The sequence below is a fragment of the Meriones unguiculatus genome, chromosome 18, assembly GCF_030254825.1.
Source record: "Meriones unguiculatus strain TT.TT164.6M chromosome 18, Bangor_MerUng_6.1, whole genome shotgun sequence".
In the NCBI taxonomy this organism is placed as follows: domain Eukaryota; kingdom Metazoa; phylum Chordata; class Mammalia; order Rodentia; family Muridae; genus Meriones; species Meriones unguiculatus.
In genome coordinates, this window is record NC_083365.1 from 6,042,239 (window position 1) to 6,069,657 (window position 27,419).

A 27,419-nucleotide genomic window follows, 5' to 3' on the forward strand; every position below is an offset into this window, starting at 1 on the left:
ATTACCCTGAAGAAAGACTCCATTTAAGGGATTCAAATCAGTCCTTACATAAAATTAAAGACTCTCAAACATTTAAAAAAATCAGTTGGAACATGATTTCTCTAATAAAGACTAAGAAAAAAATTAATCTTACTTTAGCATCTTTTTACCTTCGTTAGGACCTGTGCTTCATCATATTCCAAATTAGTTGTTGGTGGGGGTGGGAGAAAAAAGCAAACAAACATCTGAGGAGGCATCTAATGCCTATAGTTCCAGGTGCTCATCTCTTCAATCAACCACATCATAAAAGTCAGAGAGAAAGAAACCACAATGAACAAAGGCAAAGGAAAAAACAAGCCTGTTTTCCCAGCCTCTTCTTCCACCTCTGGGTGGGGGTACACATCCGGGGGCCCAGGGCTGGGTGGAAGGCTGGCCTACTAAACAAAGTTTCACTTCCTGCCAACCTGCAGAGATGGGGGCAGGATGTCTGAGGGGTACAGTGATGGGGAGTGTCCAGGATTAGAGAGTAAACAGGTCACACTAGGGGTTCCCGTCATTGAACAGGGCCACTGAAAGCTGGAGAGATCATTCTTGAAATAGTTCGACCAAGAATCATTCACCCCAGTAATTTTTAGAGGTACCATTCTATATTTTAATCTCCTTTTCCTCTCTGAGGAAAGGGTACCATATGGGCAGGATGGAAGTGCAATTGATGAAAGCACAGGTATGGTGGGCTAGGATTGTAGCTCACTGGTCAGAATGTTTGCCTAGCATGTGCTAACTAGACTCTAGGTTCCATTCCCCAGCACCCTTCCCTCCATCATATATGGGCGGGGGAGACGAGGATGTGGGTGAACACACACACACAGTGAGTATATACTTAAGAAGGGAGGGTGGGATTGGAAGGGGAGGAGGGAGATTAGAAGTATATATTTGTGCAGCCAGGCATAGTGGCACACACCTGTAATCCCAGCACTCAGGAGGCAGAGGCAGAGGCAGGTGGAATTTTGTGAGATCGAGGCCAGCCTGGTCTACAAAGCTAGTCCAGGACAGCCAAGACTACACAGAGAAACCCTGTCTCAAAAAAACATGGAAACCCTGTCTCGAAAACCTACCAAAAAAAAGTATGCACTTGTAATACATGTAGTACATGCAAATAATGTTGAAGGGACTTTGAGTCTTGGGTTGCAGCCTAAGGAGGGAAGTCAGAGCTGGGAGAATTGTAAGGAGAAGGTTATGTGTGGGTTTGCAAAAACTTCGAATTCTAAATTTAGTTAAGGTCTTTGTCAACCTGTTTGGTTGGTTTGGTTGGTTGGTTTGTTTTGTTTTTTGAGACAAGATTTTTTTTAGTCTTTTTCCTTTTTTTTTTTTTCAGATTTTATTTTTATGTGCACTCGTGTTTTGGCTGCATGTATGTCTGTGTGAGGGCGTTAGATACCACGAAATAGGAGTTACAGACAGTTATGGGTTATGTGGGTGCTGGGAATTGAACTCTGGTCTTCTAGAAGAGCTGTCAATCCTCTCAACCACTGAGCCATCTCTCCAGGACCGAGACAGGGTCTTTCCGTGAAGCTTTGGCCGTCTGGGCACTCACTTTGTAGACCAGGCTGGCACAGAGATTTGCCTGCCTCTGCCTCCCAAGTGCTGGGAACACAGAGTGCTGGGATTACAGGTGTACGCCACCGCGCCAGGCTTTCCCTCTTTCTTCTTCTTTTTTCTTTTTAAAGTGGGACATTTTTGTCTATTGCTGAGGTAGTCACTAACATTCCAGAAGACTGTTGGACATTAGTTTAAGCCACAGTGGAGCAATAGAGGAAGGTGAAAAGAGTTAAGGAAAAAGCTGTGTAGGGGAAGGAGGGCAGAGTCGGACACCGGAGAGGAGCTTGCAGCTAGCACCATCCTGGCTGAAAGGGAAAACAAGTTTAACAGGACTTAGGCCCTAAGGATCTAGGCTGCTGAAGGGGGGAGGGCAGCCGGGGACAGGACTTTGGGGTTCGTTTGAAGAGCGAGGCACCCTGCGGGGCACAAGCTGACGAAGGGAGTGGCCTCACAATTCCGGATAGTTGGAAGAGCGGCCCGCTTGCGGTCGCCGAAGCTAATCCGGAGACCTGGGCGCGGCCAATTAGAATACAGACTGGGTCCGCCCAAATGCCTTCCCCGTGCCCTGTGACCGGGAGGATCCGCGGCTGGGCAGCAGGGCAAGGAGCCACCTCGCCGCCGAACCCCCGGGGCTGCCCGCCCAGCTCGGTCATGGAAACTGCCAGCACCCCTGAGGCTCCGGGGACAGGTGACCGACCCGCAGTGCCCCGCTCTTGGCGCGCCCCTTTCCTAGGCCTCTGGTCAGCCGCGCTGCGCGGCCGGCGGCCGGCGACCTTCCCGCCGCGGCTGGGGTTTCCACATTAGCTCCCAGCCACGTTCATGCCTCCCATGCGTCCCTGGGGCTTCCCTGCCCCGTGTCAACAAGCGCCCTAGGGTTCTGTGCGGGCCAGGGGCCTTGCACAGTCCTTTCCTCTTGTGCCCGCCTTTCTATGGGGGGCCTATAGGCCTTGAGCAAAGGCTGGGGTAAGGCGCAGAGGGCTTATGCCGGAACTTCTCTTGCATCCCAGAGGACTGTTCCATATACACCAGGCGCTCAGTCATGGTATTGGTGGTGGTAAATGAGCCCACGACTTTACAAAGTGCTAGGATCTTCTACCCTCCCTTTTCCTCCCTCCGAGTCAATGAAATGGTGCGCTCTCTCTTTAAGATTAAAATGGTGGCCTGCTATGATGAGGCCTCCACTTCCGGTGGGGAGGGGGCGGGACCCCAGCCCGCTCACGCCGGAAGTGGTTCGCGTTCTCAAGATGGCGACTCCCTATGTAACTGACGAGACCGGCGGTGAGTGCGGGAATCGCGGAGCCGCTTCTCCCCGACTCTTGGGTTAGGGGTTCGGACTTGGAGAGGGGTTTGTGCCACGCCCATCCCGGGGCCCCTCCTTTGCCCCGCCCCCGTACCGCCTTTCCCATTCATTCCTGTGGGTTATCACCTGCGCCCCCTTCTGGTCTGTTGTTTGGGGGGGTCTCTGCTTCCGGTCTCTCAAACCCTGGGGGTCCTTCAATGTCCCCTGCTCCGGGACCCTTAGGAGCCTCCGCTGTTTCTAGCTGTTGGAGTCGCATACCTTTTCAGAGATCTCCAGCATTACGGGCTCCTACACTATGAGTTCCCTCCAATTCCAACCCTCTTTCCCCCTCCCCCATCTCTTACTGTTATACCTGCTCTCTACCATACCCTGTTTTCATTCTTTTTCTCCAAGCTGTGTCTGCAGAAGATCTCATTGCTACATAATGCTTTCCTCACTCTTTGTCTCATCTTTATTTGTTGGGGGTCACTGAAGTCCAGAGGTATGAAGGGAAGAGGAATTTAACTTTCAACTTGACTTTTTTCATTGATGGAGTTTTTCCATCTATTGTGGGAGAAAACAGGAAAGTATCTACTGGCCTTTCTCTCAACATCTTTGCCAATTAATAGAACCCCATTATTTCTTACAGCTTGAGTAGAATTTCAGTCCAGCTGTCTGCTGTGTGTGAAACTGAGAATCTGTTTTCTTTGTGTTTTTGTCTGATTGCCTTATCTCTAGAAAAAGTGCATAATAGCAGTATTGACCTCCAGATGATTAAATGGATATATGAAAAGCATTTGTAAAACACAATGCAAACACCTGGTTACTAATTTTGTAGTCATCATGTAGTCTTCTTGTGTAGTCACTGACTAGTGTTTTGTAGAAGTGATCCTATGTTTGTGCAGTAATGCATGGTGTGTTTTAAAATGTGCCATGTATGTATCTTGGTTTACTTTCCATGTTCCTTATATGTAGGCTTATGATATTTACTGACAAGTTGGTTTTCTGCTACCTTTTCCTGTTCTCGTATATCAAAGTGTTATGCCAGTGTTTCCTTACCTTCTCTACTCAGTAGTCTTTAACTGGCAACCTTTTTAAAAAAGAAGACTTGGTCTCATTATCTACCCCTGACTGGCCTAGAACTCTCCATGTAGACTAAACTTGTATTTAAGACATGTGTTCTGTCTTTAAACACGGAGAGATCTACCTGCCTCTGCCTCTCGATTGCTGGACTCAAAGGCATGTACCACTGTAATCAACCTTTAAATAGCAACTTTTTTCTTTAACCCTCTCTTCCCCTTTCTCCCAGACATGGTCTTATTATGTGGCTCTGCGTGACTTGGAGCCCACTGTGTAGACCAGGCTGGCCTAGAAGGCATAGAGATCCACCTGCTTCTGCTTCCCAAATTGTGGGGTTAAAGGCATACACTGCCATGACAGGCAATTTGCAGTTTTTAATGAATACATCATTATCCTTTTTATCCACATTTTTCATCTGGCCCCTGTCCTGCCATCAGAAGTATTTTCTGTTCTTTATGACTATGTAGAAGAGAAAAAGAAATAAATTCTCTTTTGCTTTTCTAATTTTCAAATGTCTTGCAGTCATAGCTGTTCCTGTAAAACGGTGGTGTTCCTAGCTGATGCTGCCCACAAATTGTTGTTTTGTTTTTGTTTTTTTTTTTTAAGAGTTATTTATGTGTGTGAATGTTTTGCCTGTGTGTATGTCTGTGCATCATTTGTATGGCTGGTGACCACAGAAGTCAAAAGAGGTATCAGATCTGGAACTGGAGTTACAGTTGTAAGCCTCTATGTCAGCTCTGAGAGTCAATCCCTGAGCCATCTCTCTAGCCCTTGTTTTTATTTTTGTTGTTGTTGTTCTGTCTCAAGCACATTGGGAATGCTCTGAACTCCCAGTTCCTGAGCACGAGATCATTGACGTACCTTTGTATTTTCAGCTACACCTCAGGATTACTACAACCTGGACCTCATCTGTGACACTACTTTCCTTTCAGGTATTCCCCTTCACTTTAGCTTCCTTACCAGTCACCATTTTGACTGTCTCAAATCCACAGAGGCAGCCTTTTGCCCTCCTTAGTTTTCTGGTTCTGTGTGTGAATGTGTGTACCTGCCTGTATGCACGTGCATGTGTGGATGCAGGCCCACATGTGTGTGGGCGCCAGACGTTGATGTCAGGTGTCTTCCTTGATCCCTCCCCACCTTGTATCTGCAGGATCTTTCACTGTAACACAGGGTTTGGTGATTCAGCTAGACCAGCTAGCCAGTTTGCTCCTAGAATCCTGTCTCTGTCTCCCAAGTGCTGGGGTTGTCGTCATGACACCAGCTCATAGTATGTATGTGCATGCCTGGCCATCAGAGTTCTGGTCCTTACATTAGTGTAGCAAGCGCTGTATCCTCTGAGCCATATCCCTAGCCTCCTCCTTATAGTTTTTTTTTTTTTGTTTGTTTGTTTGTGGTTTTTTTGTTTGTTTGTTTTTTGCTTTTTGGAAGCAGTTTCTTGTAGTTCAGGGTTGTCTTGAACTCCTATTCTTCCTGTTCCCACCTCCTAAACCTGCATTACAGACATTCAGTTCAGTGCTGCACCTGACTGTCTTTGTCTTGAATGATATCCATCAACTCTTTTGGTTTCTGATCTTAGACTGTAACATGTTGCTAGAAAAGAAAAAAACTCAGAGGTTAGAAGGATTAGTGTAGTGTTAACCTGTCAGTTACAGCTTTATGCAGATTTCTACGTCTTGGTGTCCTGAATTCTCCCATGGCTATTTCACCAGATTTTTTCTAGATCTCTGTCATTATGCCTTTCATTCTTCCTTTTACTTTCTATTTCATTGAAAAATTAAGACCTGTCATTTCTGTTTCTCTCTGTATCCTAGCCAGCACTCTGTCAGTCTCTTCCCTTCCCTCTTCTCCCCTCCCTATCTCCTGCCTTCCATCAAGGTCTCCCTGTGTAGGCAGCCCAGTTTGCCCTCAGGTCAATGGCAGTCCTTCTGCTTCAACCTCTTAGGCCCCGGGATGCAGGCATGGGTTGCCCTGTAAAATCCAGCTTTCTATCAGGGCTCCCCTGTTTTGACGCCTGATCTGTTGCTTCACTGTAGTTCCTACCCCTAGCACCATCCTCTCTCCTGAGTTGCTCACGCCTTCTTGTTTTCAAGCTGAAGGTCTACTCTTAAGTATATGGTCACATGTCAAATTCAAGTCTTCTAATCTTTTCATTGTTTTTTCTGTTATTGGCACCCTTTTCTAGCCAACTCTAGGGCAACCCTTTTCTCTTTTAAGACTTTGATTAAATTTTATTTATTCTGCACAATGAGGTGGTTTAGACTTGATTTTTCAGAATAGATTTAGATTTGTAGAGCAATTGAGAAGATAGTTCAAGGAATTCCTCTATACCTGGTGTCTTTCCCTTTTAGCATTTCATATTGATAAAGTAAATTTCTTACTGTTAACTAATTAGAATCAATGTGTTATTGTTAACTAAAGTCATATGTTATTCAGGCCAGACATGGTGGGAAGAGGAGACAGGAGAATTCCTACAGTTTGAGGCCAGCCAGGGTTACATAGACCTTGTTTCAAAACCCAAGCAAACAAAGGGAAACTACCTTAAGCTGGAGATGATGGTCCATGCCTTTAATTCCAGCAGTTGGAAAGCAGAGGCATTCTATCTCTTGAGTTTAATTACAGCCTTATCTAGTGAGTTCCAGGACAGCCAGAGCTAAATATGGAGACCCTGTCTCAACAGGACCTTGTCTAGCATGTCATATCATGTGCAGGTCTCATGTCCTTAATGACAGTTTCTCACACTTTAGGTGCTCTTGGTCATTTGATGAGCTTTTTATGGGGGTTCTGTGGGTGTGAGTGTGTAGGTATGTATATATGACATGTATGTGCATTCATGGTTTCAGAGGCCAGAGGAGGCCAGCTGGTGGCCTGTTCTCTCTCTCCATGTTCCTCGAGGCAGGGTCTCTCTCTGAGCCTGGAGCAAGCTGCAGCAGTCTTCGGTTTCTGCCCATGTGGTACTGGGTCACGGGCACAAATGGCCACACCTGGCTCTTTACTTCCTTGCTGGTGATTCTTTTTAAGATTATTTTTAATATGTTTATGAATAGTGTTTTGCCAGCATATATAAATTTGCTTGGTGCCTATAGTCAGAAGGTAGAAATAGTTGTCAGCTGCTAGCTGGGTGCTGGGAATCAAACCTGGGTCCTCTGTAAGAGCAATAAGTGATCTTAACATCTGAACCAATTCTCCAGCCTAAGTGGTATTGAGATTTTTAACTAACATCCTCACACTTGCACAGCAGGGCTGTTATCCAGAGCCACACCCAACAGTTTCAGCAATGCTAGACCTGTATTCAAATTTCCTCTCTCTCCCTATCCCCAGCTCTCTCTCTTTCACTCTCTCTCTCTCTCTCTCAAAGTTTGTCTGAAACTCTAGCTCTGGGAGGCCTTGAACTCTGGATTCACCTTTTCTCAGCATACTGAATGCTAGGATTCCAGGTGTATGTCACAATCCCCAGCTGTTTGATGTTTCTGTCATGATTAAATTTAGATTAGGTAGCTGGGCATGATGGTGCACGTCTTTAATCGAAGCACTTGGGGAGGCAGAAGCCAGCCTGATTTACCAATTGAGTCTAGAACAGCCAAGGATACACAGAGAAACTGCCTCAAAAAACAAAAAGAAAAAAAAATATGGAAGAAGGCTACACAGGATACATAGATAACAGTGGTTTCCACCCACCCCATGTATAGTGACACTAATGTCTGTCTGAAGTAGTGTTTATAAACTCTTTCCACTGTAAAAGTTTAATTTTTCTTCATTTAAGAATTTTTATTTGTTTTTATGCATGTGAGTGTTTTGCCTGCATATATGTCTGCCCACCCCATGTGCTTGGTGCCATCAAAGCCAGAAAAGGCCATCAGATCCCCTGGAACTGGAGATGCAGTTGTCATCGGCCTATAGGTGCTGGGAACTGAACCCTAATCCCCTGGAAGAGTAGTTAGTACTTTCCCTCTCTCCAGCATCTCCCCACCCCACACACATTGTGTTTTATGAGCACGGTCTCTGTGAGGACAGTCGCTCGGAGCCCAGGTGTTAGGCTGTCCTTTTTAAGGACAGATTATTTGGAGTCCTTTCCCTCACATGTTTGTTTCTCAAGTATTGGTTTGGCTTTTTGATACAGAGTGTCATTTGAGACCAGGCTATCCTGGAATTCACTAGGTAGCTTAGGCTGTCCTTGAACTCACAGCAATTTTCCTACTTTAGCTTTCCAACTGCTAGATTTAGGACATTTCCTTAATATTGATTTGCTAATATTTGTTTTATACTAGAGTTGTCTTCTAGTATTCTTTCATATATTTTATCCAAAAATTTTTGTTTTTGGGTGTCTAATGCTGCAGATAGATCCCAGGATCTGGAACAAATTTTTTAAGATATATTTATTATATGTACAATGTTCTATCTGCATGTACCACCTACATGCCAGAAGAGGGCATGAGATGTCAGTGTAGATGGTTGTGAGCCACCATGAGCCGGAAATTGAACTCATGACCTCTGGAAGAGCAACCAGTGCTTTTAACCTCTGAGCCATCTCTCCAGCCCACCCTGGAACATTTTAAGCAAAACTTGTACCACTGAGTTATACCTCCAGCGCTCAGCCTCCAGGCCTCCATTGTTCATTATTTGTTTGTTTGTTTATTTGTCTGAAACAGGGTTTCTTTAGGTGATCCTGGCTGACCTGGAAATGGAACTCTCTGTGTAGACCAGGCTGGCCTTGTACTCACAGAGATCTGCCTCCCTCTGTCTTCTTAGTGTTGGGACTGAAGGTGTGCCACACTTCGCTCAGCCAGCATGCCCTCAGCTCAGCTCAAGTGATCCTTCTGCTTCAGCCTCTGAGGTTATTAGGTGTATAGGCACAAGCTGTTGTGCCTGCTCACAGTTATATCATGTATCCTAGTATCTACTGTCATTTGGTAGATTGATCCTTCCTACTCCTCCCTCCCTCCCTTAGCCCATTATTTTTGTTTGTTATTTGATACAGGATCTCCTTTTATAACTCTGGCTAGCCTGGTTCTTGCTATCTAGAGCAGGCTGACTCAGATTTACAATGACCCTTCTTCCTCTTCGTTGTAACCTATAGAATTTCAGGCACGCACCATATTTTTAAGCATGGTTGAATCTAGTGAGGCATACATTTGTTTGTATCTTGTCTTTTCATTTAATGTGATGATATTGATAATACTCCTTGCTATTAAAAGTTCTTTGGCTGGGGATGTGGATATACAGCAACGATAGAACACTTACTACCACTCATACCTACTGTGTATGAGGCCCTAGGTCTATCCTGAGTGGTCCAAAAAGAACTCTCCCTAGGCTGTGTTGTAGTCTTAGCATCTCAGAAGGCTAAGGTAAGATAACTTGAGCTCATGACTTTGGAGCTAGTCTGGGCCAGCAGCAAAACAGGTTCCTAAAACTTCTTTTTGTTTGTTTTTACAGTTATTTTACTGTGTGCACGAGTGCTTTTCTTGTAAGCATGTATGTGTACCACTGTGTGGAGTTTAGGTCCCATGGAACTGGGGTTGTGGATGGTTGTGGCTTTTGGGAGCCGAAGTTGGGTCCTCTGTTAGAGAAGCAAGTGCTTTTAATCACTGGCCTAGCTCTCCAAAAAGACCCCCACCTCACTTTTAACTGTGAAGTGCTCTGAGTTTGCATCCTTGTGCAGACTGACATGCTGATCTCTATATTGTATGTTGTTGGTTATTGATATTTATTATTGATATATCTTTTAGTTAAACAGTGTATACTTAAACAGCTGCATACCCAAATCACCACCCAGAGACTAGGATTTATTTCATTAACCTGGAGCACAAGGCTGGGCAATAGTTAGTACTGCATCCTGAACCTCCAAGCGCGCAGAGTTTCCTCCCATCAGATTTCACTCATTATACTTGCTCTTAGTCATATCTCAGGTCTGGTTCATCTCTCCTCATGGCTCCAAGTCCTTTCCTGCTGATCTTCCTCTCTGACTCTTTCACTCGCTTCCTTCTCCTCCCCTCTGGACCAGGATGTCCCATCCTGTTCTCTCCATTTTGCAGCATCGGCTGGTTGTTTTATTGACAATTACAGAGAACAAATGGTGGCATGTTTACACAAACTTGATGCTTAGAAATAAGCATTGTAATTCAGTGTCAGGATTGAAACCAGATAGTGGGGCAGAGAAATGAACAAGGGTAAATTGTATACATTCCACAAGAACATTATACCAACATTTCCCCCCTTTAAGTCCAACAAAAGGCTCCTTTTTTTTTATACAATAATAATTATAAAACAGTTATGAAAACTACTAGGTAAGATTTACATGTGCAATGTCCAGTCCATGTGCATTTGGCAACTTAGGAGAAAGTATTTGATTATCTATCCTATCTTGACAAGTTTAGAGTTCTATGCCTAAATTAATTTTTATCCTTATTGCTGTTACCTATATGAAAACATTTTCTTAAATTCTAAACAACTTAAGCTTAATTGTGGAACTGTTTGGTCTTTGACCCCACCAGAGACTTGAGAAGGAATAAATTAGTTACTGGAGTAAATAGAAAATGAATGTTAGCAGCTTCCAAAATTAAAAAATTGACAGAGACAGTTTGCTCCCTGAATAATCACCCAAAACTCTCTATAATGGCTTATATATTTGAAGCAGGAACTGTTTAGGACTTGCTCACCCTGTCTTGGCAGAGTTTGGCAGTCGACTTTTCCTGCATTTAAGCTTGCCCATGTTTGGCAGAATTCTGTCTGTCGTGAAATGAGGGCATTTTCTTTTTGCCCAGGTGGGTCATTTGCCACATTTGAAGCCATCTCCATATGGAGATTCTTTGATGCTCATCATCATCTTTTTAGGTAGGCGGGGTGCTGCCAGGAGTTGACCTGTCTCATTGTCAAAGAATCTTTAAAATAAAGAAAACATCTTTAAATGCCATATTCTGTAGGTCTCTGAGGTTTTTAAAGACTTACCTATTTTTGTATCATATCTATCAGTTAAACCTAGGATGTATACTCCTGTGATAAATTAGACTAGTGTCTGACATGACTATGAGTTGATTAACTAGCAATTAACTTGCATTACCTAATATCCTAAACAGTTTATAATAGTTTAAAAGTATTGGAAGTAATCTTGAATTTCTATCAAAATACTAAAATTTACCAGTTATTAAAAATAGACTTATTTTTGCATCAGTATACAAAATCCTATACCAGAGTTAAAAATAACCTTATTCGAGAATAACAAAGCCTTAAGTTGAGGAGATTCAATAATCTTTCTTTTGTCTTATTTCCTATCCCCGTATTCCCCTTTCTTTTCAACCCCTTTTCTCCTTATCTAAGAAAGAAAGATAGAGAAAAGAAAAAGGAAAAGAGAGAAATCCCTGAGACTAACCTTGTTTTCTTTCTGAATAAGACCATGAATAATTTATAACCATCTCCCAATGACAATAAACATTCATAGCCATAGAAAACAACCAAAAACCTATCCAACTCTCCTTAAAGGAAATTGGATGTCATTCTCATGAATTTTTTGTAGTTGACTTTTTGTACACACAGAAATCCTGTTAGGGGTTCCAAAGGAAATTGGGAAAAATGGTTACTTATGCAAGCATTAACATTCATGGTTCAGTCTTTGAATGTTGAGAAATTTCAGGCCTAACAGAAGTCCTGTTTGGAACAGTATAAAATGCTGGACCAACTTGAGATTAGTAGCTTTCTTCAAAGCTCTCTAGGGAGCAGGCTTTGATGAGAAACAGCAATTAAAGCAGTTGAAGCAGGAACAAGCAGAATGCTGGAACATGCAAGATGCTGGAACGGATATGTCAATATCTCCGCATGCTAAAGGATGAATTCTGTCAAGTTTGATCCAGCGTCTCCCGTGTCCAGTCCTTTTGTTCTGCAAACATATAATTTCTCACAAGGATTATACAGTCCTGAAATTATGAATGTCTAAGATGTGCAGGATGAAACTGAACTGTAAACCAGTTTTGTCTACGCCAATTAAAAGAATGGCATAATAAATTTTGAGGATATTGTAGCCAAGGATTTATTGGCCATGTATTGGGTCTCAGTCAGTTTTAGAGTTGTTCCCATGTGAAGGGATCATCAATTTATGTTACCTGTCCTTTTTGATTTCTCTCTTCTTGCCTGTGGCCAAGATCGTCAGGTGGTCTTCCTCTGTCATTTCTGATTTTTATTAGTTTTGATGGAACCCATAATTTCTCTTCTGTATGAACATATGCAAAACCTCTTCCCCAGTGTAACATATTCCTTGTTCTCCATTTTGGAATTAGGACCTTTATATGCTGCTCTAATTTAGCAGTCCTTTCTAAATTCTACTGTGTCTTTGTAGGTGTGCTACTTACCTCATTTAAACATTTAAAATTTAATGATTTAAATAAATCATTATTTAATCTATTTTGGGGAGATATTACATTTCTCATCTATTTTATGACCATCTTTCCATCTTTTTAAAATTACTGTTAGATATTTTCATAATTGTTTGACCTGTAGGATTATAAGGTATATCTGTAACAGGTTTCATGTCATAATGTCTAAAATACTGTTGAATTCCAATGGATATACATGCTGAAGCACCATCAGCCCCAATTTGCAAGGGCATCTCCAAAACATTTATTATCTCTAACAAATGTGTAACCTTAGGATCATGTTCTACAGAATTTAAGGCAAAAGCCCACTGGAAATTTGAATATGAATCTATGGCCTGGCACAAACTCTAAAATAGAGCACACCAGCCACTGTATGACCTTGTTCCAAAACAACACAAAACATGATTAGCATTTCTACTTTAGCATATAGATCTTCATCCAGTAAGTGAACCCTGACAATACACATGTAAATATCTAGTCTGACCAAGTTGACCTATAGCTGAAGACTTTCTCTTCAGCACCTCAGTGGGCTGCCATTTTGCAGTATCTTCAAGCCTCTGTGGACTTTTCTCATCTGGAACTACCTCTTGGTGTTATTGTAAATTCCAGATTGGATTGCTCTTAAGGCTCTCTATTTTGATTCAAAGTTTCCTCCAACCTCTGTTCTATGGTCTTTAATTTAGCATCTATTTTCTCAGTCTCTTCTTTCTCCAACTCTGTCTTATCCTGATCTGTCCAAAGAGGATATACAAAACTGAAATCATCAATGAAAACAGTATTTGTATGCTTAAGAGAAACAAACTCAAATGGTATCCAGAAGCGCTGTGTCATTGTGTCTTCCTCCATTTTCAACATAGAAAATTATCTTTTTTAAAATCTCAAAACCTCTCCCTAAGGACTTTACTTTCTTAGACCCACCTTCCCTTTCAGACCTTACCAGTTCAGATGCTTGAGGCTTCTCTGTCTGTCTCTGGCTCCTGCTTCCAGGGAGAGGTTTTTTTCCTGCCTCTTTCACTGAGCCCATCCTCATTCTGGGAAGTTACTGGGTCCACAAATGTTTGCACCTCAGACTGGTAAGAACTCCTTCAGCCAAAGGAATTTATTTTGCTTTCTGCCTTGGCTCACAAAGTCTGGCTTTGAGAAGCTTCTTTGTTAAAGAGCTTCAATCACACAACTGAGACAGAGACCACAGCCAGCCTAGCTGTACAGTGAGCTCCAAATTCAGAGAAAGACTTGTGGAGCTGGGCGTGGCAGAGCACCCCTTTCTCTGAATTTGGAGCTCACTGTACCATGCCACCATGCCTGCCACGCCCTCCATGCCATGCACGAGTTCTGGGACAAACACACATTCTTGTGCTTGTGTAGAAAGCTCTTTGCTAACCGAGCCATCGCCCTGGCCCCTAATTTTTTAAATTTCTATTTCCTTTGAAATAGTTTAAACTTTAATATATAGTTAATAGTTAAAAGTTTAAGCTTTTTTGTATTACATTTATGTTTATCTGTATTTATTTAATGTGTGTGAGCATGCTCTCTGTACATCAAAAGACAACTTAAAGAAGTCAGTTCTTTCCACCAAATGTCAGGCTTAGCCAAAAACACCTTTACTTTTGGGCCATCTTGGTTTTTTTCAAGACAGGGTTTCTATGTGTAGCCTTGGCTGTTTTAGACTTGCTTTGTAGACCAGGCTGGCCTCACACTCAGAGCAGTCCATCTGCCCCTGCCTCCCAAGTGCTGGGATTTTATTTCAGTTCTGATCTTGTTTACTAATTATAAAGTGAGGAGGGGCTGGAGAGATGGCTCAGTGGTTAAGAGCACTGTTGGTTCTTCCAAAGGACCCAGGTTCAACTACCAGCACCCACATGGCAGTTCACAACTGTCTGTACCTCCAGTTCCAGGTGATCTGACACCCTCACACCAATGCACATAAAATAAAGTTAAATTAAAAAAAAAAAAAAGTGAGGAATGTTAATAAATTTCTCATCATGTGTAAAACTGGAATGGTACTTAATGGAGTTGTGAAAATTAAATGTGTCCATACATATTGAGCCCTGAAAATTGGGAAGCATGTAAAGAAGAGCCGCTATTTTCTTTTGGAAATTGACATGGATTTACCTTTGCTCTGCCCGTGCCTACGATTAAGATACTACTCTTGGCCTCAGTGTGTGGCTTGGCAGAGTGCTTGTCTGGCATGTACAAACCTTGGGTTCAGCATCAACCAGGCTGCGGTGCTGTACATCTGTAATCCTAGAACTGAGAAGGCAGAGGCAGAAGAATCATAAGGTCATCCTCAGCTGCACAAGGAGCTTGAGGCCAACCTGGGCTACATAAAAGTCCATGTCTCAAGATCAAAACAAAACAAAACACTGTTCTACAATATGAGCACAAACAGTCCCCTCTCCTGCTATGTTTATCATAAAGTCTCTTTTAAGTCAGCCTAGACTTGAACTCATGGCAATCTTCCTGCCTCAACTCCCTGAATGCTGGCATTTCAAGCCTGAGCCAGTATGCCTACTTTAGTCCTTAACTTCTTGAAGATTTAGTCAGGTTTAATGGCACACAACTTTAATCCCAGCACTCTGGAGTCAAAGGCAGGTGGATCTAGGTAATTTCTAGGTTAGACAAGGAGGGCTACGTAGTGAGATATGATCTCAAATAAAATAAAAATAAACAATCTTGTTGAAGACTGTGGCCACAGCTTGTGAATGATAATGATATCCACAGTCAACAAGACCATATGTGAAGTTGCAGCTTCATGTTAAAGGCCCATTCTGGCAGTTGTTACCATACTGTAACTTTTCCACAGCTGTGATTTTAATTGTCTCCCCTTCCCTTTCTCTGCCTAAAGGGATATTGGCTTCTCATTTGTAATAATTCATAACCAGTCTTTAAGGTCAAATCTTTAGGCCTTCCTAAATCATTGACTCCTTCCCCTGTGCTCCCCTCACAACCCCTTCCACATTTTCCTGAGACAGGGTCTTATTGTGTAGCCCTTGCTGGCCCCAAGTGGCCTCACTGTATAGACCTGGCTAGCCTCAAACGTGTGGACGGAGATCTGCAGCTCACTCTCCCGCCCTCGGTGAGGAGGCTGGCAGAGCAAGTTCCTTTACCTGCCTACTCACCTTCTTGGCTTAGCACAAACTATTGTCTTACTCTTTGCTTGCCTAGCTTATCTATTTCCTCGTAACCTTTTAAAAGGTTATTGTTACTGCTCTGCTTTATATTCAGGATTGGGTCTTACGTAGCCAAGTCTGCCTTCAACTCCTGATCCTGTGCCTCTTATACTAATGCTAGGATCATAGGCATGCATTGCCATGCCTGGCTTATGCAGTGCTGGTGGTTAAAACTAGATATTTAAGGCAAGCATTCCACCAACTGAGCTACATCTCCATCGTGGTGTGTGTGTGTGTGTGTGTGTGTGTGTGTGTGTGTAAGTCATAGGAGAGTTTCAGAGATAGTTCTTGCTTCAGTCTCTTCCACTTAGACTGTAGATTCTTGAAACTAAGAACATCTTGCTCATATTGATAATCCTATAGTACTTAGTTTAGTGGTTTTCTCCTGGGGTTATCAAAATATGTGTATTATATTTAATTCACTTGTAATCCAACTTCTGACCACTATGCTTTTCCTGAGGTTTTATTCTTAGAAAATAAAGATTTCAAATTAGTAAAAAACTGTTTTCTTGTTTCTGTTTTTCAAGACAGGGTTTCTCTGTATAGCCATGGCTGTCCTGGAACTCATTCTGTAGACCACACTGACCCAGAACTCACAGAGATCCACCTGCCTCCTACCAAGCACTGGGATTAAAGGCATGTAGAACCATGCCTGGCAAAAAAAAAACAACAACAACAAACATTTTCTTATTTCCCCCTAGCCTTAGTCTTTTTGCAGTATTTAATAGTGATAAGCACTCACCCCTTTAAATAGTATTAATATGCTTTAATACCTATTGTAACTTCAAACCATGGCATAGTACTGTCTTTTCTTGGAATATTTCCTGTTAATGCTGTTGCTTTTTCTTTCTTGAGACCAATAATAATGACCATTTCTCTAACCTGGATATTCTTTTTATATTTTTTCTCTTTTTACAATTATTTTATTTATTCATTCGTTCATCTGCTTATTTATTTCTTTACTTACTCATTCATTTATTCATTCATTCGTTTGTTTGTTTGTTTATTGAGGAAGACTTGCCAGTGTCCATTTGTGGAGGTGAGAACTCAGCTTATAGGTATGGGTTTTTTCCTTCCACCATATGGACTGAGGGACCAGATGATTAGGCCCAGCAAGCAGCTTTAGGCACCCAGCCATCTCACAGGCTCTAATTTTCTTTTTTAGGGCTTGTACCCTCGGCTGGAGAGGTGGCTCAGTGGTTAAGAGTGCATATTGTTCTTGCAGCCAGCCTGAGTTTGGTTCCTAGCTCCTACATCAGACAGCTCATAGCAGTCTGTCAGTCCAGCTTGAGGGGAATCCAGTGCTCCAACAGTACCTCTGTGGGCACCTGCACCCTTGCAGGCACCCATCTACACATAATTAAAAATAATAAAATCTTTTCATAATAGTAGTAACAGCAACAACAAAAACAAATCTTTAAAAAGAAACTGTCCCTAGGTCTTTCAGTTGCTAGTTCTGAGATCCTCCAAAGCTCAGATCTGTGACCTAGATCTCTTTTCTTGCAGAAGGTTCCAAAGACCCACATCTTTACCTGTTAATTTCCAGGTTCCTTGGAGTTCTCCTAAGCCTTGCTGTGCTACTGTTTATTGTCTTTCTGAGACTATAGTCAAGGCCCTGTTCATCTTAATAGTTTTAAGAGTTAAGAATTAGTTGGTTTGGGGGTTGGAGAGATGGCTGAGCGGCGGTTAAGAACACTGATTGCTTTTCCAGAGGTCCTGAGTTCAGTTCCCAGCACCCACATGGCAGCTCACAACTTTAACTCCAGTTCCAGGGGGTCAGTCACACTCAGGCAGACAGACATATGGACAAAATACCAATGCACATAAAATAAAAATAAATAAATCACTAAAAATATTAAAAATATTAGTTGGCCCAGTGGTAAAGAGTACTTGTTGTTCTTGCACAGGACCTGGGTTTGAATCCCAGCACCCACATATGTGTTCATAAAGGTCTGTAGCTCAACTCCTAGGGCATCAGATGCTGTCTTCTGACTTCTGCAGGCAACAGTCACACATGGTGCACTCACATACAGTCAGATACTCCATACACATAAAATAAATTAATTAAAAAGTCTCTGTGCTGCTGTTAAAGAGGGACTGGTTTATGATGGTGTCCATCCCGTGCAGGGCAACAAGTTTAACTTTTTTAGGTAGCAGCAACCCCTAATCTGTACTTTCTGACTAAAAATGTCATCTGAAGGTCCTGATACTCTGCCCTTAGTTTTTATTTCTAGGGGTGGGAATCACCAAACCTCTCTCTTCTTTTTGACTTCACCCTTGGATACCATCAAGGCCAGAGGATGGAGCCAAGCTAACATAAAATAGGTGCTCCTTTGTCGTAATGGACACTTATAGCTCTGAGGCTTTATGCACACCGTGGTCATTCAAGATGCTCCTCCCCTGCTCTCTGTCTTCACTTCTCTTAAATCTGTAGCTATAAAGTCGCATCTTTTTATCTGTAGTTTCAGTGCCCATGGCCGAATGAGAATCAAAAATATAGTACACTATTTAGAGATACCATACTTGCATGCTTATTATGGCATATTGTCATGGTTGTTCTAGTTTATTGTTATTTGTTATCACAATAATTATTTGGCCTAGGCTGCAGAGAGTTTGATGCCAGTCAGAGCAACCCTGGCTAGAAATATCTATGATCTCTTCCCCCCCCCCCAGGGTTTTTATGTAGCCCTGGCTGTCCTGGACTCACTCTGTAGACTAGGCTGGCCTGGAACTCAAGAGATAGACCCTCCTGCCTCTGCTTCCTTCCTGAGTGCTGGGATTAAAGGCGTGTGCCACCACTGCCTGGCAAATACCTGTAGTCTTAGAACACAACATAACATCTTCTATAGTTCCTATTTCCTAAACTTATAGTTATGCACCGTATACTTTATTGAACTCATGCTGCATAGCTTAGGGCCTTTTTGTGTTTGTGTGTGAGCTACATGTGTGTGGGTACCCATTGAGACCAGAGGCGTTGGATCCCCTGGAGCTGGGGTTCAGTTCAGATCATTTAGAAAAGCAATACAGGCTCTCAATGCTGAGGCCTCTCTCCAGCCTCTAAAATATATTTCATAAAATATATTTTAATAGTATTCACCTACTGTTCTTGCCCTTCCTCTTCTCCCAGATCTTACCCCCTCCCAATTTGATGTCTTTTCTTTTTTAAGATTTATTTATTTTTATTTAATGTACATTGGTGTTTTGGCTGTATATATGTCTGTGTGAGGATGTCAGATCCTCTGAAATAGGGATTATAGACAGTTGTGAGCTGCCATGTGGGTACTGGGAATTGAACCTGGGTCCTCTGGAAGAGCAGCCAGTGCTCTTAATCGCTGAGCCATCTCTCCAGCCCCCCTCCCCCCCTTTTTTTTTTTTTTTAATAGTCTACTGAGTCCATTTTTCACTAAATCTTCAAGTATGGGGCATCCACCAGAGCATGGTTGACCATGCCCTGGAAAAAGGTGACTGCAGCAACAACAGAGTCCTTCCCCCACCCCTCCACATTAGCTTTCTGGGGCTCATGAGTGTCCTGTCTCTCGTCCCTCCCATCATGTTTGCTTTTTTTGTGTGTTTTAAAGCGGAGTCCTCTGTAGCTCAGGCTGGCTGTCCTCCTGCTTTAGCATCCTGAGTGCTAAGATTGTATCTTGCCCATTTCTGTGGGATTTTGTGTTTGTTGTTGTTTTTGAGTCAAGCCTCACTCTGCAGCCCCCTCTGTCCTGAAACTCAGAGATCCACTTGCGGCTACCTCCTAACAGCTGGGATCAAAGATGTGTGATACTGTGCCTGGCCCTCTGTACGGTTTTTAAGAAATTAAATAAACAAATAAGCAAGTAAGTGGGATTGATGTTTGGGTATATGTGGGTGCTCTCTCACACACTGTGCGTTCTCTCTCTCTCTCTCCCTCTGACCCTCGACCCCAACAAGATACTCATTAACATTCAGAGGACAACTTTTGGGAGTTGGTGGTTCTTTCTATAGAGACCTAAACCACGTTGCCAGGCTTGCATAGCAAGTATGTGGGTCCACTGAGCCACCTTTCCAGCCCCTGATTTGTTTAGATGATTTTTAATTTTTAAGATTTTTTAAAAATTATGCATATGGTTCCTCTGTCTACATGTTTGTATACGGCAGTGCCTGTGGAGATCAAAAGAGGGTGTTAGATTCTCCTAGAACTGGAGTTACAGACAGTTGTTAGCTGGAGTGTGCACACTGGGAACTGAACCTGGGTCTCTAGAACGGCAGTCAGTGCTCTTAAGTGCTGAGCCATCTCTCCAAACTTTTGTTTGAAATTGTTAATCATTTTAAAAAAACATATTTTTCCATTTTTGTAAAATTGAATATAAAGTTTATTTTTAATTTAGCTACCTATAGATAATGTTTTAAGTTTTTTGTTTTGTTGTTCTGAATGATTTTCTTATGATGAAATCTTAAGTTGGGGTTAACTGACCAGAGGTGAAGTGGTCCCTTATTCCTCCCCCTCCGCAGTGAATTCCGCATATTACTGTTTGGGAGTTATCTATGAATGTCCCAGTTACTGCTGCTTTCTGTTGTTCCTTTCTATTGCTGTGATGAAACTCCATTACCAAAAGGACCTGGGGAGGAAAGGTTTATTTGGTTTACACTTCCACATCACTGTTAATACTGAAGGAAATCAGGACAAGATCCTGGAGGCGGGATCAAATGCAGAGGCCACAGCAGGTGCTGCTTACCGCATTGCTCCTTGTGGCTTGTTCAGCCTGCTTGCTTTCTTTTTTCTTTCTGTTTGTTTTGGTTTTTTTGAAACTGGGTTTCTCTGTGCAGCCTTGGCTGTCTTGGACTCGCTTTGTAGACCAGGCTGGCCTCAAACTCAGATCCTTCTGCCTTTGCCTCCCTGAGTGCTGGGAACAAAGATGTGCTCCACCACACCCAGCTTGGCTTGCTTTCTTATAGAACCCAGGACTGCCCAAGGATGGCACCACCCACCATGGGCTGGACCCTCCCACATTAATTACTAAGTAAGAAAGTGCCCCACTGCCAGGTCTTAGGGAGGCATTTTATTAGTTGAGGTTCGCTCCTTTCAGATAAGGGCTTTAGATTGTGTCAAGTTGACACAATCTTAGCCAGCACGGTGACTCTCTTCCTTTGTGTTTTGTTTCAGCCCACTCTATCCTTTCAGGCTATGATTTTTGCACTCTTTTTCCTAACTGGTTTTCCCAGTCTCCAGTGGTTTGTTTGATTTTGGGAGGGAGAGGGAAGAGGTTCAACACAGCTTGCTTGCTTGCTTGCTTTTTCTGTTTGTTTGTTTGTTTGTTTGTTGTTGTTTTTTTTTTTTGAGACTGGGTTTCTCTGTGTAGTCCTGGCTATCCTGGAACTCACTGTGTAGACCAGGTTGGCCAAGTGCTGGATTTAAAGGTGAGTATCACCACTGCCCGCTTCTCATCATGCCAGATGGATTTAAGACACTGTACTGGATGATGGACTTACTCATTTGCCCAAAGCCCTAAAACAATCATGTCAGTGAAGGCTTCATTTCACAGATAGCTCTTTTTTATATGGTTTTTTGTTTTGTTTTGGAGACAGTCTGTGTAGACTTGGCTGGCCTGGGACTCAGAGATCTACCTGCCTCTGCCTCATTAAGTGTTGGGATTACAGGTGTGTGCCACTGTGCCCGACACAGATATTTCTTGATGCATGCCATGTGCCAGATGGTAAGGTCCTGGACTGGTCCTCGCAGTCTGCACACCTCCCACCTGCACCAGCACATTCTTCAGACTGGCCAGACCAAGGTTGACAGCTGCTTTCTTCTGTTTTTCTCTGCATTTATTTACGTGCCTGGTGCCTGTGGAAGTCAGAAGAAGGTGTTGGATCCCCTGGAATTAGTTACAGATGGTTGTGCGCCTCCATGTGGGTGCTGGGAATTAAACCTGAGTCCTCTGCAAGAACAACAGAGGCTCCCTCTAAGCTGTATCTCCACCCTTCCCTGGCCTGCATTCTTGGTGCAGAGTGAGTTTCTCTTTCAAACCCATCTTTTCCCTTTTCTTTTGCTTTTTTGCTTTTTTAGACAGGGTGCCGTGTATTCCAGGCTGGATTTAGCACTGCCCTGTAACTGAAGCTCAGCTTTGAGTTCCTGATCCTTCTGCCTCACCTTCATGTTGTCTGGAAGAGCAGCCAGTGCTCTAACAGCTTCCTTTTTTGTTTCCAACCTGGTTCTTGATATTCCCTGACATCAGCTGTTTGAGTTCTGAAGCGTTCTTACTGCTGGGAGCATGGCACAGTCCTGGTGTGCCTGCCTAGTATATACTAGGTATAGACTGGTATATACTCGTTTGAGGCTACCTTGGGACACACTAGACCCCGTCTCAAATGTTATGTGTATATTTTTAAACTTTATTTTTATATAATGCTTCGGTCTTCCCAAATAGGAATAATTCTTGGCCTATGAGATGTCTCAGTGGGATGTGCTTGTGCAAACCTGAGAACCTAAGTTGAATCCCTGGGAACCATGGAAAGATGAAAAGAGAGAACTGACCTCTGAGTGTTGTCCTCTTTATTTTACCTGGACACTGTGTTATGTCTGTATGTGCATAGCATACATACTCCACAGTAATAATTTTTTTAGTTAAAAAATTACTGTCATTAGCTTTTTCTTTTTTGCTTGCTTGCTTTTAAGTTTTGGGATTACAGGGGGCTGGAGAGAGATGAATCCAAGTGGGGCATCTCACAGCTGCCAGTAACTCCAACACACACATGCACAAATGAAAAGAAAAGCTTTAGGATTCTAAGTATGCCTGCTTATGTTGGGATGCTAAACAAGTACTCTGAGCAACGAGCTGTCTCCAGTCCTTCTCACTAAAGAAATTAATGATTTCTAGCAGGGCATGGAGGCACAGCCTTTCCTCAAAGCACTCAGAGGCACAGGCAGGTGATCTCTGAGTTTGAGGCCAGCCTGATCTACAGAGTGAGTTCTAGGACATCCAGGGTTACACAGAGAAACCCTGTCTGAGATGTTAGAGGGAGAACAAATAAATAAATAGAAAGAGGTGATCACTGCCATCTCTTCTGCCGCTTACTTACCCTTTCTAATGTAACAAGCATTTGGGCATTGTTATATGACCTTTCACATTTTCACACAGACTGCACGGACCATTAAGTCCTCCTTTCGTCTCAATAAAACCAGATCCATGCAATACCACATTGGTTCTTAAGTGTCCAAGGCCCTTGGGAGGATCCCCAAGCCCCTTTCATGATAATATTCATACTCTTTTGCCTTTTCCACTGGGTCGGCTTTTATACTGATAGTGTAAGAGGCATGGTGGGTAAAATTGCTGGGCCTTTGGCCATGCTGTAGCACCAGGGTTTTTTTTTGGTTTGGTTTGGTTTTTGTTGTTGTTTTTATGATTTATTTTATTATTTATACAGTACCCTGCCTGCATGTACACCTCCATGCCAGAAGAGGGCACCAGATCTCATTCTAGATGGTTGGGAGCCATCTTGCGGTTGCTGGGAATTGAACTCAGAACCTTTGTAAGAACAGCCAGTGCTCTTAACCTCTGAGCCATCTCTCCAGCCCACACCAGGGAATCTTGACTGTCACACAAACTTACAGTAAATTGTGCTTCTCACTTAGGAAGGTCTAGTTATTTTATATGTTGAAAGTGGTGTGTTCTATTAAATCCTGGTCTCCAGTGCGTAACTTTCCTATGACTGAAAGGGAAGCAGGACTGGAGCACCTGCCACACTCTAAAGCAAAGTGGTCGTCTGCAGAACAGCTGTTGAATTGCAAGCTAAACAGGCTCTTTTCGTGGGACACCCTCAGGTGGATTATGAAAATTAAGATGTCTGACAGTCATTTTCCTGCAAAGGAAGTAAGAAGCTCATTCTGTCAGCAGGATGTAGTGGCACAGTTAATCCCAGCACCAGGACACTTTGGAGGCACAGGCAGATGAATCTTTGAGTTCAAGGCCAGCCTGGTCTACAGAGTTCCAGGACAGCGAGAGCTACATAGAGAAACCCTGTCTCAGAAAAACAAAAGTAAATAAATAAAACAAATAAGCCTGTTGTTTCAAAGAAAACAATGTTCAGTATTCATTGCTAATAATAAAATTCAAACCTTTAGGCTGGAGAGATGGCTCAGTGGTCAAGAGCACTGTCTGAGTTCTCTAGAGGTCCTGAGTTCAATTCCCAGCTACTACATAGTGGCTCATAACCATCTATTCAGGGATCTGGTGCCTTCTTCTGGCATGCAGGTGTACATGCAGATAGAACACTCATATAAATAAGTCTTTAAAATACGTAATTCAAACCTTCAAGTGGAAATTAGACTTTTGAAAAGCTTTTGTCTTCTACAGTGACCTAACTGACAGTGTCTAGTATTTAAGACTTTTTCTAGGAGCTTGGCATAGTTTGGCTCATGAGGAGCCCATATTGCTCTTCCAGAGGACCTGGCTAGTTCTCAACATCCAGATGGAGTCTCTCATGAGTGCCTGTAACTCCAGCTCCAAGGGACCTCATACACTCTTCTGGCCTCCACCTGAACCTGCCCTCATGTACCCACACACAGAGTTACAAAAAGGATAAAAGTAAGACTTCGGAAGAAATGAATATCATTTCTTACTATTGCACAAAGAGGTGCACACTATAACAAAGTGAGAGTGTAAATGGGTTTTTACGTTAACTTTGAAACTTCTACACAGCCTATACTTGGCTTTTGTTTGTTTTGTTTTTGAGATTTTTCTCTTGTATTCTGGGCTTTCTTCAAACTTTTTGTGTGGCAGGCACTGGCCCTGAACTCCTGTCCTACTTCCCTCTAGCAGATGCTTGGAGTTATGAGTGTGAACCATAACTCCCAGGCCCTACAGCTTGCTTTTTCTGTAAACTTTATGAACACTTTCTACATTAATATCTAACTTTTTTTCTTTTTAACAGCATGGTATTCCATTGTATGTTTGAACCAAAACCATCTGTTGTTGGCCCAAACTTTAGAATGCTTTCAGCTTCTGGCTGATTTAAATGTATGGAATGTGGAGAGATGGTTCAGTGGTTAAGAGTACTTGCTGCTCTTCTGGAGGCTCTGAGTTCAGTTCCCAGACCCACACCAGTCAGCCACCTATAACTCTGGCTCCAGATAATCCAACATCCTCTTTTGGACTTTACAGAGACATATACACTCACATTGAGACACATGTAGTTAACAGCAAAAAGTACTGTGTGAACAAGTGTTTGGATGGACACATAAGTACTGTGTGTCCATGTGCTTTGATACATTTATAATGGTTTTCTAAAAGGTTTGTGTTTTCATAGTCTACGTAGATGAAGCTTCTCGCTCTTTCCGCATTTCTCCATGTGGCTCTAGAAGCCTTGGCCCCTTATCGTCTGTTGACTGCTTTTGATGTTCCCTTTGCCTTGCATTCTCCAAGAATGCCACCTCTGCCCGGTCTGTCTGCCTATGTTAGTTAGAAGCTCGGCAAGGGCGAGGACAGTGTGTTGGTCAATAAATAAAGACAGAAGGTTGGAAGTTAGTGAGAAATGCCGCAGCTGAGTGGTGTTGCCTATACTGTTGGTGCTCAGGAAGTGGAGGTGGGAGGATTGGAAGTTCAAGGCCTGCTTGGTCTGCATCGTGAGCCCTTACCTTTCAGTAGGTGGATAGATAGATGGGTACTGGGGGAGCTGTACACATTTGTAAGCACTTTCAACTAGGAAAATGTTTGAAAATGAGAGAGACTAACTCCATCTTACTTTCTGTCATTTCAGGCAAATACATTGCCTCAACACAGAGACCCGACGGGACCTGGCGCAAGCAACGGAGGGTCAAAGAAGGATACGTGCCCCAAGAGGAGGTCCCAGTGTGCGTGGTTAGGGTTAACAAGGGGTATTTAGGGGGGTCCCTACACCAGTATAGGACATTGTGCTTTGAGTTCAGGGATGACTCGCCTGAGCCCGAAAGAAATGGAAGGAGGGACAACGGTCTCAGGAGAGGAAGGAGCTGGGATTGAGGGGTGAGTGAGGGTTCCCCCAACTAGTCTTGTTCCTTTGGCCTCTATTCTTCAGAATCTCTAGACAGCAATCAAAGAGCCAGAGCTTTGAGTTGTAGAACTTTCCTATAGACCGGGAAGCTGGAGGACAGGAAGTGGGAGGAGTGAGGGGGAAGCGAGGCCACACCTGCGAAGCTTTAACGTCTCTGTTTCCTGCAGCTATGAAAACAAGTATGTGAAGTTCTTCAAGAGTAAGCCAGAACTTCCCCCAGGCCTGAGCCCTGAGGCGACCACACCCGTCACCCAGTCCAGACCTGAAGGTGGTGAAGCAGGCCTCTCCAAGACAGCCAAACGCAACCTGAAGCGGAAAGAGAAGAGGAGGCAACAGCAGGAGAAAGAGGCAGAGGCTTTGAGCAGGACTCTTGATAAGGTGTCTCTGGGAGACACAGCCCAGACGCCCAGTGCTCTCCAAGGCTCCCAGGCCACCCCTCTAGCTGCCTCTGATGCATCTGACTCTGTTGCCACCACAGAGAAAGCCAAGAAGATCAAGAACCTAAGGAAGAAGCTGCGACAGGTGGAGGAGCTGCAGCAGCGCATCCAGGCCGGGGAGGTCAGCCAGCCCAGCAGAGAGCAGCTGGAGAAGCTGGCCCGGAGGAGGGCCCTGGAGGAGGAGCTGGAGGACTTGGAGCTTGGCCTGTGAGGCTTCCTGAGTAAGGGAGTGGACTGCAGAACAGACCATGGGGTGCTCTGGGGTCAGGGAGTGTGGCCCGCAGCAGTCAGGAGGGGCACCCCCACACTGGCTCTCTTCCACCTCCTGTGGCCCGACTCTGTCCTCCAGAGCCTAGGCTCTCCTTCCTTCTCCTTTCTTCTCGGCTCCTGTTTTTGGACTTGTTCCCTCCCGTTCCCAGTGTTCACAATCTCAGTGACGACCCTAGGTACCTCTGCTGCTGATCTGGGTGTCTTGTTGAAAAGAAAACCGGGGGGTGGGAGTCTACTAGAGATCTGAGGTTGAGGGTACAGGGAGTACCCCAAGTCTTGGAGTCTTGGTTCCTGTTCACAGTGTTTTATGAGTTTCTTCCCTGGCCATCCCGAACTTTTTTTTTTTTTTTTTTTTTTAAAGAAAGTAAGAATAAATTCAAGTAGACAACATGTGGTCAGGCCTTGGCTCTGTTCTCAACTCTTATCCTGTCAATTTGGTGCTAGGGAATTGAACCCAGGGCCTTGCACATGGTAGCTCCACCATTGATCTACATCCCTAGCCCTTAATATTTCAGTCTTACAGGTGCAGCTGGCTATGGCCGTGTACACCTAAGGTCATGCTCCGGAAGCAGTGGCAGTATTGCCAGAATTTCAAGGCCAACCTGGGTAAGACTATCTCAGCAAAGTAATGTATGTCAAAGTTAGCCAGTAAACAGAAGTTAGTGGTGAAATCTAGAGTAAGGTTAATCTGACACATCAGTGCTCTTGTGCCACAGAGCAGTAAGTCAGCTCTGCCGTCCCACTGCTTCTCAGGATATGTGATCTATTCAGATGCCTGCAGCAGCTCTGAAATCTCACCCTGGTTGCTGCCTCCCATGACACCGTGGGCCAAGTCATGATAGGTGTCCAGATGCAGCCAAGAGATCTGCTGTTCATGTCCTGTTTTACCCTTGCTCCAGCTGTGCGACAGCCTAGTGAGAAGAAAGGGAGAGGCCACAACCATGGCTGGCTCTCGGGCATCCAGAGGCCCCAGTTTGACTCATAAGTCCCACCAAAACCAACTCCTCACCCTCTCCAGTCCTTTTTTGGCTCTTGAGTCTTTGGGAATCCTTCCCTTACCATTCCCCTCACCCTCAAATATGAACGAAGTTCATCTTTTTTACCTGTCTCTTGTGTGTTCTGTGTGTGTAGGAACACGTGTATGTGTGCCCGTGACAGTATACAAATGTAGAGGAGCCACCCACCTTGTGTTTTGAGGCACCGGACCTGGGGCTTGCTCACCAATTCTGCTAGGCTGACTGGC

General features: G+C 43.6%; 1 protein-coding gene across 4 annotated transcripts; it reads left to right on the forward strand.

The window, feature by feature from the left end:
- The first annotated feature begins 1,937 nt into the window (after positions 1-1,937).
- Positions 1,938-26,567, forward strand: Pym1 (PYM homolog 1, exon junction complex associated factor). Of its 4 annotated transcripts, XM_021656910.2 has the most exons (5): positions 2,145-2,266; positions 2,726-2,856; positions 4,813-4,869; positions 25,197-25,290; positions 25,637-26,567. In XM_021656910.2, the coding sequence occupies exons 2-5, from the start codon at positions 2,745-2,747 to the stop codon at positions 26,115-26,117; spliced, it is 744 nt and encodes a 247-aa protein (XP_021512585.1). In that variant the 5' UTR covers positions 2,145-2,266; positions 2,726-2,744; the 3' UTR covers positions 26,118-26,567. The 4 variants fall into 4 exon arrangements, with proteins under 4 accessions (XP_021512584.1, XP_021512586.1, XP_021512585.1 ...); XM_021656909.2 differs by lacking the exon at positions 2,726-2,856 and having other exon boundaries at positions 1,938-2,266; XM_021656913.2 differs by lacking the exon at positions 4,813-4,869.
- Positions 26,568-27,419: the final 852 nt, after the last annotated feature.

Coding starts and splice junctions, on each gene's coding strand:
- Pym1 (XM_021656909.2), top strand. CDS start 2,128: ATGCCTTCCCCGTGCCCTGTGACCGGGAGGATCCGCGGCTGGGCAGCA. Junction 4,870..25,196: donor TGACACTACTTTCCTTTCAG/GTATTCCCCTTC, acceptor CTGTCATTTCAG/GCAAATACATTGCCTCAACA. Junction 25,291..25,636: donor CCCCAAGAGGAGGTCCCAGT/GTGCGTGGTTAG, acceptor TGTTTCCTGCAG/CTATGAAAACAAGTATGTGA.